This window comes from Myotis brandtii, unplaced genomic scaffold, assembly GCF_000412655.1.
Source record: "Myotis brandtii unplaced genomic scaffold, ASM41265v1 scaffold61, whole genome shotgun sequence".
In the NCBI taxonomy this organism is placed as follows: Eukaryota; Metazoa; Chordata; class Mammalia; order Chiroptera; family Vespertilionidae; genus Myotis; species Myotis brandtii.
In genome coordinates, this window is record NW_005370318.1 from 2,656,687 (window position 1) to 2,671,157 (window position 14,471).

General features: G+C 51.3%; 1 protein-coding gene across 1 annotated transcript in view; it reads right to left on the minus strand.

Annotated features, from left to right (window-relative positions):
* EFCAB8 (EF-hand calcium binding domain 8) overlaps positions 1-14,471 on the minus strand; it is a 63,401-nt gene that overhangs the window by 33,333 nt on the left and 15,597 nt on the right. The window contains exons 5-11 of the mRNA XM_014550643.1: positions 12,058-12,161; positions 9,587-9,722; positions 6,655-6,760; positions 6,355-6,439; positions 5,722-5,846; positions 3,350-3,423; positions 567-697 (exon numbers count right to left, since the gene is read on the minus strand). Coding sequence (XP_014406129.1) covers positions 567-697; positions 3,350-3,423; positions 5,722-5,846; positions 6,355-6,439; positions 6,655-6,760; positions 9,587-9,722; positions 12,058-12,161 — 761 coding nt within the window. The remainder of the gene's footprint in view (positions 1-566; positions 698-3,349; positions 3,424-5,721; positions 5,847-6,354; positions 6,440-6,654; positions 6,761-9,586; positions 9,723-12,057; positions 12,162-14,471) is intronic.

Consider the following 14,471-nt stretch of genomic DNA (forward strand, 5'->3'; position numbering starts at 1 on the left):
ACATCTATCAACAAGTGAATCTAAAAATCAAGTGAATAAATAATCTGATGAACAGTATGAACTGGTGATGGTAATAGAATCAGGGACATAGAAAGGGAATGGACTGACTATTCTTGGGGCGGGGGAAAGGGGTGCGGGAAGAGATTGGACAATAATCGTGCACCTATGGATGAGGACAGTGGGTAGGGAGTGAGGGCGGAGGGTGGGTGGGAATTGGGTGGAGGGGAGTTATGGTGGGAAAAAAGAGGAACCAATGTAATAATCTGAACAATAAAGATTTAATTTAAAAAAATAAATAAAAATAAAATTTAAAAAAAAAAAAGGGGGATGTCGGTAGAGAAACAGGCTTCCCGAACCCTCCTCTTTGGCGCCCTTTCCACCTTGTGTCTCTCTGAAGACCTGTTCATTTTCAGGCCTGGCCCGACGCGGGTGCCATCACAGTGTCCACCTCCCCCTTCCCCCCCCCCCAAAAAATAATAATTTTATGGTTGGGTCACAACATGAGGAACTGTATTTAAAGGGCCAGAAGGTTGAGAACCACTGGCCTAGAGAAAGGTGCTTCTTACCTGGTGGTCTCGGAGGCTTTGGATGGCAATACTGTCAGCACCAAAGAGGACTTACTGATGGCTGAACAGGAGGCCACCAGGTTCATCTCGGGGATGAACCTGACCTGCTGACACCAGTTGCGATGGAGAGCCTGGGAAGAGAGTGGCAGTGGTGGAGTCCCACCCGAGGACGGCCTTTCAGCCCCGCCTCTGGGACGTGGCAGGTGTTGGGGACTGGAGGGACCCGGGGATCGCTGAGTCCAGTGGCTTCTAATGATCACAGCTCTGACCAAGTGATATGGCCCCAGCCCTAGCCCAGACCCCATGACCAGGAGGGTGTGGCCATTGCTTGTCAGTGAAAAGGCTGCCGTCATGTGAACTCTTGCTTATCAGGCAAGTCAGGCCAATGCTAAGATTGTTTGTCGCCCCCTCCCAAGACAGGAGAAAGGATGGATTTGAGTCTGTGAGTTCTGTTATCTGCAGGAGCCCCGGCGCAGATGAACCTTTGCTTCCTGGCCCCCCCCGCCGCCCTCCATCTTTGTCAGGACATGGCGTGGGATGGTGAGAATGTTATCTGGTGCACTTGGGCAACAAAGGCCAAGACCCACAGATCAAGGGGGTGTTGTGGCTGCACAGGCTCTAAATACTCCAGTTCCAGCCCTGTGGTCTACCAACCTGAGCCTGCAACCAAGGTACATGCCCTTGACCAGTGCTTGGCCTCCTCATCCAGCCATCTTCCTTCCCGGGGGGACAGGAATGAAGGAAGTGGGTTGGAGGGGTCATCAGGCCCTGGCTAGGTTTTACAGGCCTATCTCACTGAGTATCACAGTGGTGCACCAAATCCAAGGCACTAAATGGAACCTGGTTCACTTAGCAACTTGGAGGAAAACCAAGCCCAAGATGAGAATCCCACAGGAGATGCAGAAAAGGAGGACTAGCCCGGGACTCTTTCTGAGGGGCTCCTGGGCCTGCACGATCCAACCTGCTCCAAAAGAAGCACGGAGGAGCCTGCACCACCCAACGCAGACTTTCCTGAGTGTTGGAGTTATTCACTCATTTATTTAACACATGTACTAGGAGCCCACAGCCCCAGGCACTGGAGACAGAACAGAGAAGAGAACCAGCTAAGTGCCTGCCCTCCAGGAGCTGCACTCTCATGGGGGAGGCAGGACAATACCACATAAGAGGTGGCAGCTGTGATGCTGTGATGCATAATGAGAAATATATATTTTGGTCTTTGTCCCTGGTTCTGGCACAGAGTTCCCGAAACCCTGGGAATTTCCTCAGTAATAAGAGCTATAAAGGTGTTTTGTAGTCATAGCAAGCCCCTTTCAACCACACCCCAGTTTATGTTAAGGAGGTGACTTTTGGAAAGCACCTAAGGATGGGGCTGGTTACCAGGGGAACCAGCCATGTGACTGGATAGTTGGAACCTTTAGTTTCAGGGAGAGGAGAGGAAGTGGAGGCTGAATTCAATCACCAATAACCAATGATTGCAGCAATCAGGCCTCTGTAACGAAGCCATCATAAAAAGTTCAGAGAGCTTCCAGTTGGTGAACGTGGAGATTTTAGGAGAGTGGTGCTCTCAGAGAGGCCATGGAGCTGCAAGTGCCTTCCCACATACCTCGCTCTACAAATCTCTTCCGTCTGACTGCTCCTGAATTACAGCTTTTCATAATATGATCAGTGATCTAGTAAGCATAATGTTTCTGTGAGTTCTGTGAGCAGCTCCAGCAAATTAATCAAACCCAAGGAGGGAGGGGATCGTGGGAACCTACTTTCTGTAGCCAGCAAGTCAGAAGCACAGGTAACAGCCTGGACTTGTGACCGGCATCTGGAGTGGAGGGCAGCCTTGTGGGACGGACCTTCACCTGCAGGAACTGTGTTGAACTCTAGGAAACCCAGTCAGAGAATTGCATGGTGGTGTGGGAAACACACACACACACACACACACACACACACACACACTGTAGTTGGTGTCAGGATTCTGCAGGGTGAAGGAGTAAAGGCAGAGGCAGGCAGCAGGGCTGTTCCAGGCAGGTAGGTTGGGGAATTGAAGGAAATTGAGGGGCGGGCATACAGATACCTAGAGAAGAGCATGCAGCCTGAAGAACAGCAGGTGTCAAGGCCCTGAGGTAGGAAAGGGCTTCGTGTGTTTCAGAGAGAAGCTACTGGGGATTTTGAGCAAAGCAGTGACATGACTGTATTTCCAGCTCCTAATTCCACTGGCTGCTGGAGAAAGCACTGCGTGAAGAAAGGACATGGGGAACAGCGAGGAGCCGCTGCAGCCATCCAGGAGGGAGGCGTTGTCTGCGGGAGCCAGGGCTGAGCAATGAAGGCGCTGAGAGAGATGGCCACGCCTGGGATACAGAAAAAGCTGGTAGGATCCAACTCCACCCATTCCTAGAGACCAAGCCCCACGGCCCATGACTGAACACAGGGGCCAAATCCACTCTCTGCATTTATTTTTTTAATGCATTTTTTAAATCTTCACCCGACGATATTTTTTCCATTGATTTTTTTTTTTAAAGAGACCGGAGGGAAGGGAGAAGGGGAGAGAGAAACACCGATGCAAGAGAGACACATTGATTGATTGCCTCCCTCTCACACCCTGACTGGGGCCGGGGAATGAGCCTGCAACCGAGGTACATGCCCTTGACCAGGAATCGAACTCATGACCCTTCTGTCCGTGGGCCAACACTCTCACCACTGAGCCAACTGGCCAGGGCCCTCTGCATTCATTTTTGACAGGTGTGTGTACAAATAATTATCATGGTAACAGGCTGAGGAAAGCTACAACTTACCTTCAGTCGGTAACTTTTATACAAAGGGGACTTCTCGTTTAAGAGCTTCTGTGTGGAAATATTAGTCCAGTGATCTGTTAGGAGAGAAAACTGAGGTCCATGTCACCAGTTCTCCCCCTTTGCCAGACAAGCAAAACCTCAGAAGACACCGGAGTCTGCCTGCAATTCCTATGCAACTCAAAAGCCTTTTCCATCCAAATGCTCGTTCAAACCTCACTGTGTCCTGATGAGTTCATGGGGGAACTCAACACTCAAAAAACAGACCCAGCAGGTTAACACTACCCAGTCCCCCAGAGTCCCCCACCAGCTCACGGCAGAGCTGGAACCAGGTCTCCGGGTTCCCCACTCTCCCCCCAGCTGCTACAATCTAAACAAGTTGATTCTGTTAGTTAACTACAACTTTGCTGACGTGAAAATGAATCACGGTCCTAGGCTCTATTCATTCTGAAAATAGTCCTTTGGGGGTTTCCCATCAGGCTTCAAACTGCATGCCCCCCTTTGCCCAGCAAACACAAGCACTGCAAACTGAGCACATCAGGAGCAACCGCACTAGGCGCAGCCTGCCCTCGGGGACCTCAGGCCTCCTGGCTCTGGAAACCTCCCGTGCAAGGCTGCTGAGGGGCCTCTGGGGGAGCACTCGCCGGCTCCTGGTGCCAGCTGCACAGCTTGACACAGACGGGCGGAGGCAGCAGTGACAGGGGACAAAGCAGGGTTTAAGGAGGTAGGTCAGAAGGGCCAGGACAGACTGGGCTCAGGTGTGAGAGAAACTTCCAGATGAAATGGAGAAAAGAGGGATCCAGGGCCTTATGACAAGCATTTTCTGCTGCCAGGTCACCAGCCCCATCTCACAAAGGCCGGAAGAGGCTTGAAAAGGAAATCCCAAGGGATGGCGTGTTGCCCACTAAAATGGGGCAGGCCCTGCATGAGTGTGGGAGGAAGGAAGCTTAGTTGTGGCTGGGCTGTGCAGTGAACATGTTAGCCTGCCTGTGGCTGCCACTAGGCCCATGAGGCTGGGAGAGCCCCAGAGAGCAGGGGAGACAGTCACTGGACACTTGCCATATGCCTCACACTATGTACTCTCTTTCCATCTCACAGCAAAGCTATAGATTGAGTATGCTCATCCCTATTTGAATAAGGGAACTGAGGCACAGAGAGGTTAGGCCACGGGTTCAAGGTCACACAGAGCTGGTGTGTCCAACTCCTCCCAAGTTAACCTGCTGCTGGACCTACCTTCGTGTTTGTCCCCAGCCTTCAATCAGCATATGGCATGGAAGGACGCCCGTCCAACAATTCAGCTTCATCTGCTCCCATCCACCACCTAACTTCCCATTCATCACCTCAGCTCAAAGACTACCAGGCCCCGCCCATGCCAACTCCCAGGGTGACAAACAGTGACCAGAGCAGAGGCTGATGAGGCAGGAACATAGCAGGGTGCCAGCCCCCTGCTGCATCCAGGGCAGGATGCGTTTTCTGTCCAACCAGGAGGGACACTGCCCCAACAAGCTTGGCAGGAGGTGTCACTGAGGCCTGGGAGCCCAGGAGGATGTCCTGTTCAGACACTATGACTTGGAAGGCCAAGGGGCCACTCTGGTGGTCTGGATGGAGCAACCTGGAAGCCTGACACTGTGAACTGAAGGTTTGATCCAGCTCAGATGAGTCCCCAAATGTCCCAAGCCCCAGGGCCTCAGCATCTAGTGCCCCTTGGCAGAGCATCCCACACAGCATCCTTCAGTATTTGGTGAGCTTGGGGTGCAGCTTAGCAAGTGGTTCAATTGCAGCCTCAGGAGCAGACCGCCTGCTCAGATCTCAGCCACCACTTAGCCCTGTGGGGCCTGTGCAAAAGCTCCACCCCTGTAAACCTCTGCTCCTCCGCTCTTCAAGGGCTGTGGCAACAGCAGCTCCCTCCAGGCAGTGGGTGGGGAATTAGAGGAGGTGATGTGCTCACTTTCAGGGCAGCTGCTCCACCCATCCCTAACCACCCAAAGGCAGCTCACCGCCAAGGAGAGCAGAACCCTCCTCACAATGATAGAGGAAGTTAGCACCAGCACCCTAGGGCCCAGAGCAGGTGAGTGACTTTCCAAGGTCACACAGCTGGCATGGGTTCATTCTTCCCGGGATGAGGAGGGTCCTGAAGCCCCACTCCCCTGGCCCTTACCTGTACAACCTCCCACCTTCAGAGTGATTGCCTATCTCCTCAGCCCCCTCCTGCCTCCCGCTGTCACCCCATCTCCTCGGTTCCCACAGGCCGCTCTGAGCTGAGCATGTAGTGCACTGTTGCCCCAGCTTCTGAAGGAGCCAGGGGCCCTGGAGCAGGGAGGTGGGGAGAGGGAAGAACACCCCAGGGCAGAGCCATTCCCCAATGTATTAGCTACCCCACTTAGAGGTCCTGGGGAGGATTCGGGGGTTGAACAGCCCATTGGCCACATTGTCGGAGGTGAAGACGATGACGTTGCCTTTGGTGTCTCCGAAGCAGAACACGCCTCTGTGATAGTCAGACCTGGGAAAGATGGAGACAGAGAAGCCATGGAGCCGGCTGGGCACACCCAGCTGCAGTCCTCACCCCCTCCCGGTGCTCCATGCCTATGAACACCCAGGGACTGAGGGCAGTTCTTGCTCTCAAAGGCTGATGAACATGGGCCCAGCTACCCAGATCCACATCAATGAACCAGGGCCAAAATAAATCAGCATTTTTAAAAAACCACCATTAATGAGTTCCTGGTCCTCCAGCTGCTCTTTGTCAAATCACCCCTAGCGATAGACGTGATGCTTCCAGAGTCCTCGCCCACAGTGGGACAAGCCTCTGCCAGGCTTCGGTGGCTGACTTGGTGGGAGAGGGTGAGGAAGAGGGCTGACGATGACTCTGTGGTCTGAGTGACGGCGAAAGGTGACCCTGAGAGAGAAGCAGCTTGGGAGAAAGAGGACACAGGCACACAGGATGGGAATCTCTCCAGGACTGTTTCCAGCAAGGCTTTCTGTGGGTTCCACCGATCTCCCATGAGACTCACCAGTAGTCCATAACCAGAGGGCAGCTGTCCAGATCGATGAAGGTGAAGGCCCGGGTACAGTTACGATTACTAACATCAAAGAACTCTGGGAAAAGACAGAGGAGAGGCATGCATAGAACCCAAAGCCACATCCCCGGCCTCGGGGTCTCTGGTGACAATGAGCGGTCACTGCTCACCACCCGGCAATACCGCCGAGGACTTTAATCCATGCTCAAAGTTGGCTCAGTGACAGATCTTCCCACATGCAGGTGCATGACTCCCAGTGGCCAAGAGCAGGCGGGGCAGCCACCAGGGACTCACCTATCTTCTGGTCAGTGGACGCAATCGCAACTAGGTTCATGTTGTGGAGACATACCATGTCGATGACCCACATCTGCTGGTTGTAGAGCGGCTGTATCTGGTTAAGCTGGCCAGAAGAAGAGCAGAGACCTGGGCTGGGGAGGCTGCCCCCGGAGAACCCACCCTGCCAGCCGAGGCCCTGGAAGCAGGCAGAGACCTGGTCATGGAGCCCCGTGTGACCACCAACTACTAACAATGGAGCTTTAGATAAACGCCCTATCCTCGCCGAGTCTCAGTTTCCATGTCTATAAAATGGGCTTTAAAAAACTGGTATCTTTACAACCCTTTTTAGAGCAGTTTGACAAGCTCGTCAAAGTTTTAAATGTGCAGTTTGTGATCCTGGGATCCATTTCCAGGACACATCTATGGATATGCTCACATGTATTCACTGAGACATATATGCAAGGGGCACCACCCAGACATTAACTGTGAGGGAGCTGTGCACATACCAATAAAGAATAGTTGCCAAGATGTATTATTACATGAAAAAGCAAGGTGAAAAGCACCAATATAATGTGCTACCATTTGCATATTTAAAATATATAGGGGTGGTATATGTTACAACCCGGGACCCTTGAGTCCACAGGCCGATGCTCTATCCACTGAGCCAAACCGGTTAGGGCCCATTTGCATATTTAAAAGGAAAGGGGGTGGTATATGTATACGCTATCCATGGAAGAGCACCCAAAACTAGTCACAGCAGTTGCCTCCCAGGAGAGGAACTAGGGTCTGGGGGAGGAAGACCGACTTTCCACTATCTGTCCCTCTGGATGCCTGAATCTTCCTCCCCCTCCCACCCCCCGTTTTATTGAGATATAATTGACATATAACAGTGTATTCGTTTTGTTTTGTCTGAATCTTGTTTGTCACCTGCTGGTGTCACCTGGTCACCGTGGCTAATTAAGGAGAAATCATCCTGTCAGGCTGTGAGGAAGTAATGGAATCGGAAAAGCTAAACTATCTAGAGTGCCCTTGGCAGGAGCTTGGCAGGCTCGGGAGCCCTTCCACGCTCTGGTGCCAGCCTCACTTAACACATGCAGGCAGATGTGAGCTGGCACTCCAGGCGGGGACACCACGAGCAAAGGCATGTCAGCAGAAATGAACTGCTATGTCCAGGGAAGAGGAGGCCGGCCTGACAGTCTTGGGTGGGAGGAGATGGGAGATGACTTTAGGGGCGGCCAGCTGAGAAACTTGTATTTTATTCCCTGAATAACACAGGCTCTGAACTGAAGAAAGAGAGGGGTTCCATCTGAAAAAAAAGGGAGGGGGCATTTTAAGGCCGCTCCTGTAGGTGGATATTCAGAAGGTATGGCAAAGGTGGAGGCAGGAAGCACAATGTTCCAACAAAACTCAGAGCACGAAAAAGCAGAGGCCTGCACTACTGGCTGGGCAGTGAGGACAATGGACCAGGGCCCCCTGAGGCCCCTCTCTTGCCCAGGGCTGGGATCTAACCTGCGCACAAGGGAGGTGACAGTAACATCCGTCACCCCGTGTTTAGATGAGAGAGCGAGAGCCCTAGGGAGTCTCAGTGGCCTGCCTGAGGTTGCACAACTCATAGGTAAAGCCCAGACCCGGCCCCATATCCGTCCGGGCCTTCCATTTGCGTGACCATGGGTGTGCAGCTGGTGGTCATGGATGGTGACTCACTCTTGACACATCTACTTGAAAGCAGCCCCTCAGGGAAGAATGAATGCCCAGGTTTGTTGGACCTTCCAGAGGAGCCTCCCTCTGTCCTCCTTGGCCCTCCCAGGCTTTGGCCCTTGAAGGACACTAAGGGGGCCATGTAGCAGCCACAACCAGGAGCTCAGGCTATAATGTGCCCCCTCTCCCAATAAACATACAGAGAAAAAGTGTGTGGAGTGTGCCCGAAACTCCAGCCTCGGGAACACAGTACGAATCCCCTTTGGTCCTGGGCTCCCAAGAGCACCCAGGAGAGTCATTGGACATCCCCAGACTTTAGTTCCCACCATAGGCAACTGGGAGGCAGTGGGGGAGACCACCCAGAACCCTCCTGCCCAAGTCATAACCCCTGATGCAACTGGAAACGCTGCAGTTACACAGAGCTGATGAAGCCCTCACGCTGCTGGCGGCATCTCAATAAGCCTTTATTCTCCAGAGAGCTGCGCCTTCCTCATCTGCTAGACTGGCCTGGCAACACACACACACAGTGGGTTTGCCTGAGTGTTCTGTCACTCACTGAGCTCGGCCAGGAACTGACGACACAAAGACAATGACGAGGGCAGCTTATGTGCATCAGGCGCTTGCCGTGTGCCTTGCCCTGCTCCAAGCGCCATGCATGTATTATGTCATCCATCCTCCCACTACCCCTGAGGGATTACTACCCCATTGGACAGATGAGGAAAAGGAGGCACAGAGAGCTCTATAGCAATTGGTCGGAGGTCACAGAGCTGGAAGGTGGTGCACAGGGGTTCTAAGCCAGGCAGTCAGACTCCAGCGGCCAGGCTCAGAACCACTGTGATTTCCTGCCTGGGCCAGGCAAAGGATTGCATCTGCAGGATTTGGTGATGGAGTGGGTGTAACAAAGAAAGGAAAGGGGGCTGATCTCCAACACAGAAACCTCTCACCGAGGTGGGGGCACAGGAGAAGCCTGGTTGGGCAGGGAGGGCCACCGTGACATTTAGTTTGGACAAACTGGGTTTGAGGTGTCTGTTGGACATCCACGTAGAATGGGCATCAGGTGGAATCTTGCTTACAGAGGAGGAATATGAGGCTCATGGTCCCACGGTGAAGCCAGAACCTGGACCCAGGAGTGTGACTGCAAGTGCGGACTGCCTAGTCCACAAACCCTGAGAAGGAGCCACCCTGAGCCACAGTGCGAAGGCAGAGGCTCTCTGACCACCCCATCTGTGCTCCACATGTGGGCCCAACTCACCTTAAAGGAGCTGATCAGAGAGAAGGACTCTGACCAGATCTGCAGGTTCCCGTCCTTAGTGACAGTCAGAAAATGCCCAATCTTCTTGAACCGCTGTATTAAAAACTCCACTTTCACAACCTCACACCCGTGATTCCTGTGAGAGGTAATGAGAGAGAAAAGAGCCCAACCAAAAATAGAACAGACTCAGAGGAGGAAGGGAAAGCTATCAGGAGTTCGCTCACACGCGCGTGCACACACACACACACACACACACACGCACGCACGCACGCACGCACCACTACTGAGAAACTCCAGCAGGCTCCAGGAGACGTGGGACCCTGCCCCTCATACTAGCGTCATATGTGGGAAGATACCCACGTATGACGCTGGTATGAGACAGGGCTCCCAAAGCAGGAAGCCTGTCCTGTGATATAGCCAGTCAGCCTCCACATCATGGGACGGGGAGATGAGACAAGCAGCGGCTTTTGCAGACCTTTTATCGGGAAAATGGCCCACAGAAGGCGAGGAGAGTAGGACTTGACTGGAAACTATAACATTGATTCTAGCAACTGCTCTAGTGCTCCAGAATGGAGAGAGGGGAAGTGGGCGAGGGTGCTACGAGACATCAGGGCCCCTTTGCACGACTCTCCCTCTCCAAGGACCTGCCCTGAGCACAGAAAACAGCTTCTGGGGCAGGCCAGGCCTCACTCAGCCTTCTCAGCAAGCCTCAGTGCTGCCTTCCAATGGCTTTTTTCCTGCCACAAAGCTGGCTAAGCCAGAGATCTGGCAATTAAAGGGCACCACCATTTTGACTTTCCGACACCGCACACACTCCCACTTGATGTACCCTCACTTCTGGGCCCAGCAGAGCAGGTGATGTTATCTCACCTTGTGCTGGGAATTATGTCCTGGTTACCAACAGAGCTGGTACCTTCACCCCCACTCCAGCCACAGCCCTTTCCAAATGATGTGACCCATGGCTTAAAAATAACCCAGTCACCATGAAATTCTACCGTGTTACTACCTCTGCAGAAGAGAGGGAGGTGCTGTCCTCTCCCTCCTGCTATCAGTCCATAGCTCTGTCCAGTTCCTCATGAATATTCTCAGTCACCCCTCTAGCTGTCACCTCCCATTCTGCCTCTTCTGTCAGGGCCAAGAGTGTGAGGAACAGACACAACAGGTGAGAGCTACGAAGTGAGGAGCACCCTGGGAAGTGACACCCCATCATGGAGTCTTGGTCTCCCCGTCTCCACAATGGCAGCACCTCCACCTCCTAGGACTGCAGTGGGAATAAGATGGTGCATTTGGTGAACTGGGCCCAGGCTACCCTTTCATGAAGGTAATTGAACATTATTTGACTATGTTCTCCAACAACCTGGAGATGTCCTCCAGGTTGTGGGTTGAGCATATAAACAGGAGAACACGGGCAAGCTTCTTGGCATTTTGGTCCAGGCCTGTTATGCACCCTCGGGAATTCAAATGTCCAAGAAAATAGACTGGTGATGGCTTGGCTACATCAAGCAAAGCTTCCAGGTCAAAATTTAAGATTATAAAATCTTTCATCATTCATGTACATGGGCTATTCATCAATTAAATCTTGACCAAAATTTATGTAATGTACCCTTTCATGCTTTTCATTTAAACCATGTTCTCTATTAAACTTCAGGTTGCTGAGGGCAGGGGCTGCCTTCTAGTTTGTGGTGCTCCCCATGGCCTGCTCTGGGGATGGTCCCCTGAGGACAGACCCACCATGGCCCTTCCTGACCAGGCCACACATGCATGTATCACAGGATCTGGCTCCTGGTCCCAGCCACCTGCATCAGGCAGCTGGCGCTCCCACACAAGGTGCGCTCTGGGAAGGGAGCCAGCGGCCCAGCACTCCTCACTCTTAGGGTGTTTTGAAGGGTAGGGGCTAACAGGCCACAGCACAGAGAGAGGATGAGAAGTTCCAGAGGGCACAGCAGGGGAGGAGCTGCAGGAGAAGCGAGCAGGCAGGGTCAGGCTGAAGTCAAGGCAGGGACAGCTGCATGCTCCAGGAGTGACAGAGGGGCCGCCCTCCCCCTCCCCCAGGCCTGGGCAGGCAGAAGGAGCAGTTTCCTGCTGTGGCTCTTAATCCCTGTCCCCACTGTGTGAGGCATCTGTGTCCTGTGGATGAAACTGCCAGGTGTATTCAGCCCCGGCCCCAGGAGGAGCCGGGTTGGGGAAGCTAAAGGCTGAGGGGGCAAACAGAACCACCCACTACTTCCATTTGACCTCTCTGAACCTCAATTTCCTCATCTGTAAAATGGGGACAAATCACTTACCTAATGCTCATGCCCACCTACCCAGTTGTGAGGCTGATAGGAGCTAAAGGACATCAAGCACCAGGCCCAGTGTCAGACCCTTGGTGCCCCACAAGGGTGGCTCAGGGATTTCAGAAGGGCACTAGCTGCATGGCCGGCACAGCCTTGTGCAGAACCGCCCTTTCGGCCCAGGGAGGGGCTCCTTACATGGGGATGATCTTCATGGGCAGGTGGAAGTGCAGGTGGTACTGGCTCTTCCTCATCAACTCCTTTCCCTGGAACTCGTGCATCATATAATCCACACAGTTCGACTGCCTCGAGAAGAAAGACGAGGCAGGGAGGGTGTTGGCCCAATGGTCTGAGCACTGGGCTTTGGGAACCCAAGCTCAGCTTCCAGTATTCTCCCCCAACTCTCCCAGCCCCTTCCAAGGGGCTCTGGGAGCCCCACCCCCACCCAGGCTGGCAAAGGGAAGCAGCCTAGCAACAGTGCTGCTCTTGCATCTGAATTGGGTGAAGGGCTTATTGGCAAGTATTTGTGAAGACAGCATAGCAGCACGCCTCCCTCCTTAAAGCTTTTTCGTAACGCTAAATCACCAAGTTTCAACTTTTCCATCTCATGGCACACATAAACTAATTACTAAAATTCCGCAGCACACCAAAAATATGTATTTTTTGGCGATCTGACAAAAAAAATAGGTATAATTTTGATTCATTCACACCAGATGGCTATTGTTGTGTTGGCTGTTGTTTGTTTTTTTACAATCCAAGGGTAAAAAGACAGTGCCCCTGACTAACAGTCAGGTGTTACATAGGCACACTGGTTGAAATTCTTGTGACACACTGGTTGAAATCACTGTGCTATATACATCTTCATATCACTTCCACACCTGGCATCTCATCTGAGTGTTTATTCACCCTGCTTTGTGGACAATAAGACTGTGCCCAGATAAGTATAGATGAGTTGCCCCAGATCATTAACAGCAAGGGAGGGCCCATAAGCCAGGCCACTAGGGCAACTCTAGACTCTACTGTTCAGCCTCATGAAAATATCGCCAAGGCCAAAACGGGCCCCAGGTGAATCTATGACAAGAAATAGGGAGTTATTAAGAAATATCATTGAAATATTTGACAAAGGAGGCAAGAACATACAATGGAGTGAAGACAGTCTCTTCAATAAATGGTGTTGGGAAAATTGGACAGATACATGCAAAAAAATGAAACTAGACCACCAACTTACACCATACAAAAAAATAAACTCAAAATGGATAAAGGACTTAAACGTAAGATGGGAAACCATAAAAAATCTTAGAAGAAGCCATAGGCACCAAAATAGCAGACATTTGTTGTAGCAATATCTTTACTGATACAGCTCCTAGGGCAGGGGTGGGGAACATCCGGCCCCTGGGCCGTATAAGGACCGAGAAATAGTTGGTCTGGACCTGCCAAGGGATTAGGGATGAGTTAATTAAATGTTTGACCAAATACAGCAGGCTAATTTTTAAGTTAATAATTTTGTATGGTCCTCAAATGATGTTATAAATATCCAAATGGCCCTTGGCAGAAAAAAGGTTCCCCACCCTTGTCCTAGGGCAATGGAAACCAAGGAGAAAATAAACAAATGGGATTACATCAAACCAAAAAGCTTCTGCCCAGCAAAAGAAACCATCAACAAAACAAGAAAGCCCACTGCATGGGAGAACATATTTGCCAATGTTATCACCGATAAGGGTTTAATCTCCAACATTTATAGGGAACTCATGCAACTTGACAAAAGAAAGATAAATGATCCAATCAAAAAATGGGCAAAGGACCTCAATAGACACTTTTCAAAAGAGATCATAAGGAAGGCCAAGAGACATATGAAAACATGCTCAAAGTCACTAATCATCCGAGAGATGCAAATCAAAACAACAATGAGGTACCATCTCACATCTGTCAGAATGGCTATCATCAAGAAATCAACAAACGACAAGTGCTGGAGAGGATGCGGAGAAAAAGGAACACTCGTACACTGCTGGTGGGAATGCAGACTGGTGCAGCCACTATGGAAGATAGTATGGAGTTTCCTCAAAAAGTTAAAAATGGAACTCCCATTTGACCTAGTAATCCCACTTCTAGGAATAGATCCCAAGAAAACAGAAACACCAATCAGAAAGGATATATGCACCCCTATGTTCATAGCAGCACAATTTACAATAGCTAAGATTTGGAAACAGCCTAAGTGCTCATCAGCAGATGAGTGGATTAAAAACAAACAAACTGTGGTACATCTACACAATGGAATACAACGCTGCTGTAAAAAGGAAGGTATTCTTACCATTTGCAACAGCATGGATGGAACTGGAGAGCATTATGCTAAGCAAAATAAGCCAGTCAGAGAAAGAGAAATATCACATGATCACACTCATTTGTGGAATATAAAGAACATCATAAACTGATGAACAAAAATAGATACAGAAACAAAGAAGCATCGAACAGAGTGTCAAACTACAGCGGGAAGGCAGGTGAGGGTGGCGGTGGGGGAGGTAAGAGATCAACCAAAGAACTTGTATGCATGCATATAAGCATAACCAATGGACACAGACACGGGGGGGGGAGGAGGGGGAGGGGATGTGGTGAGG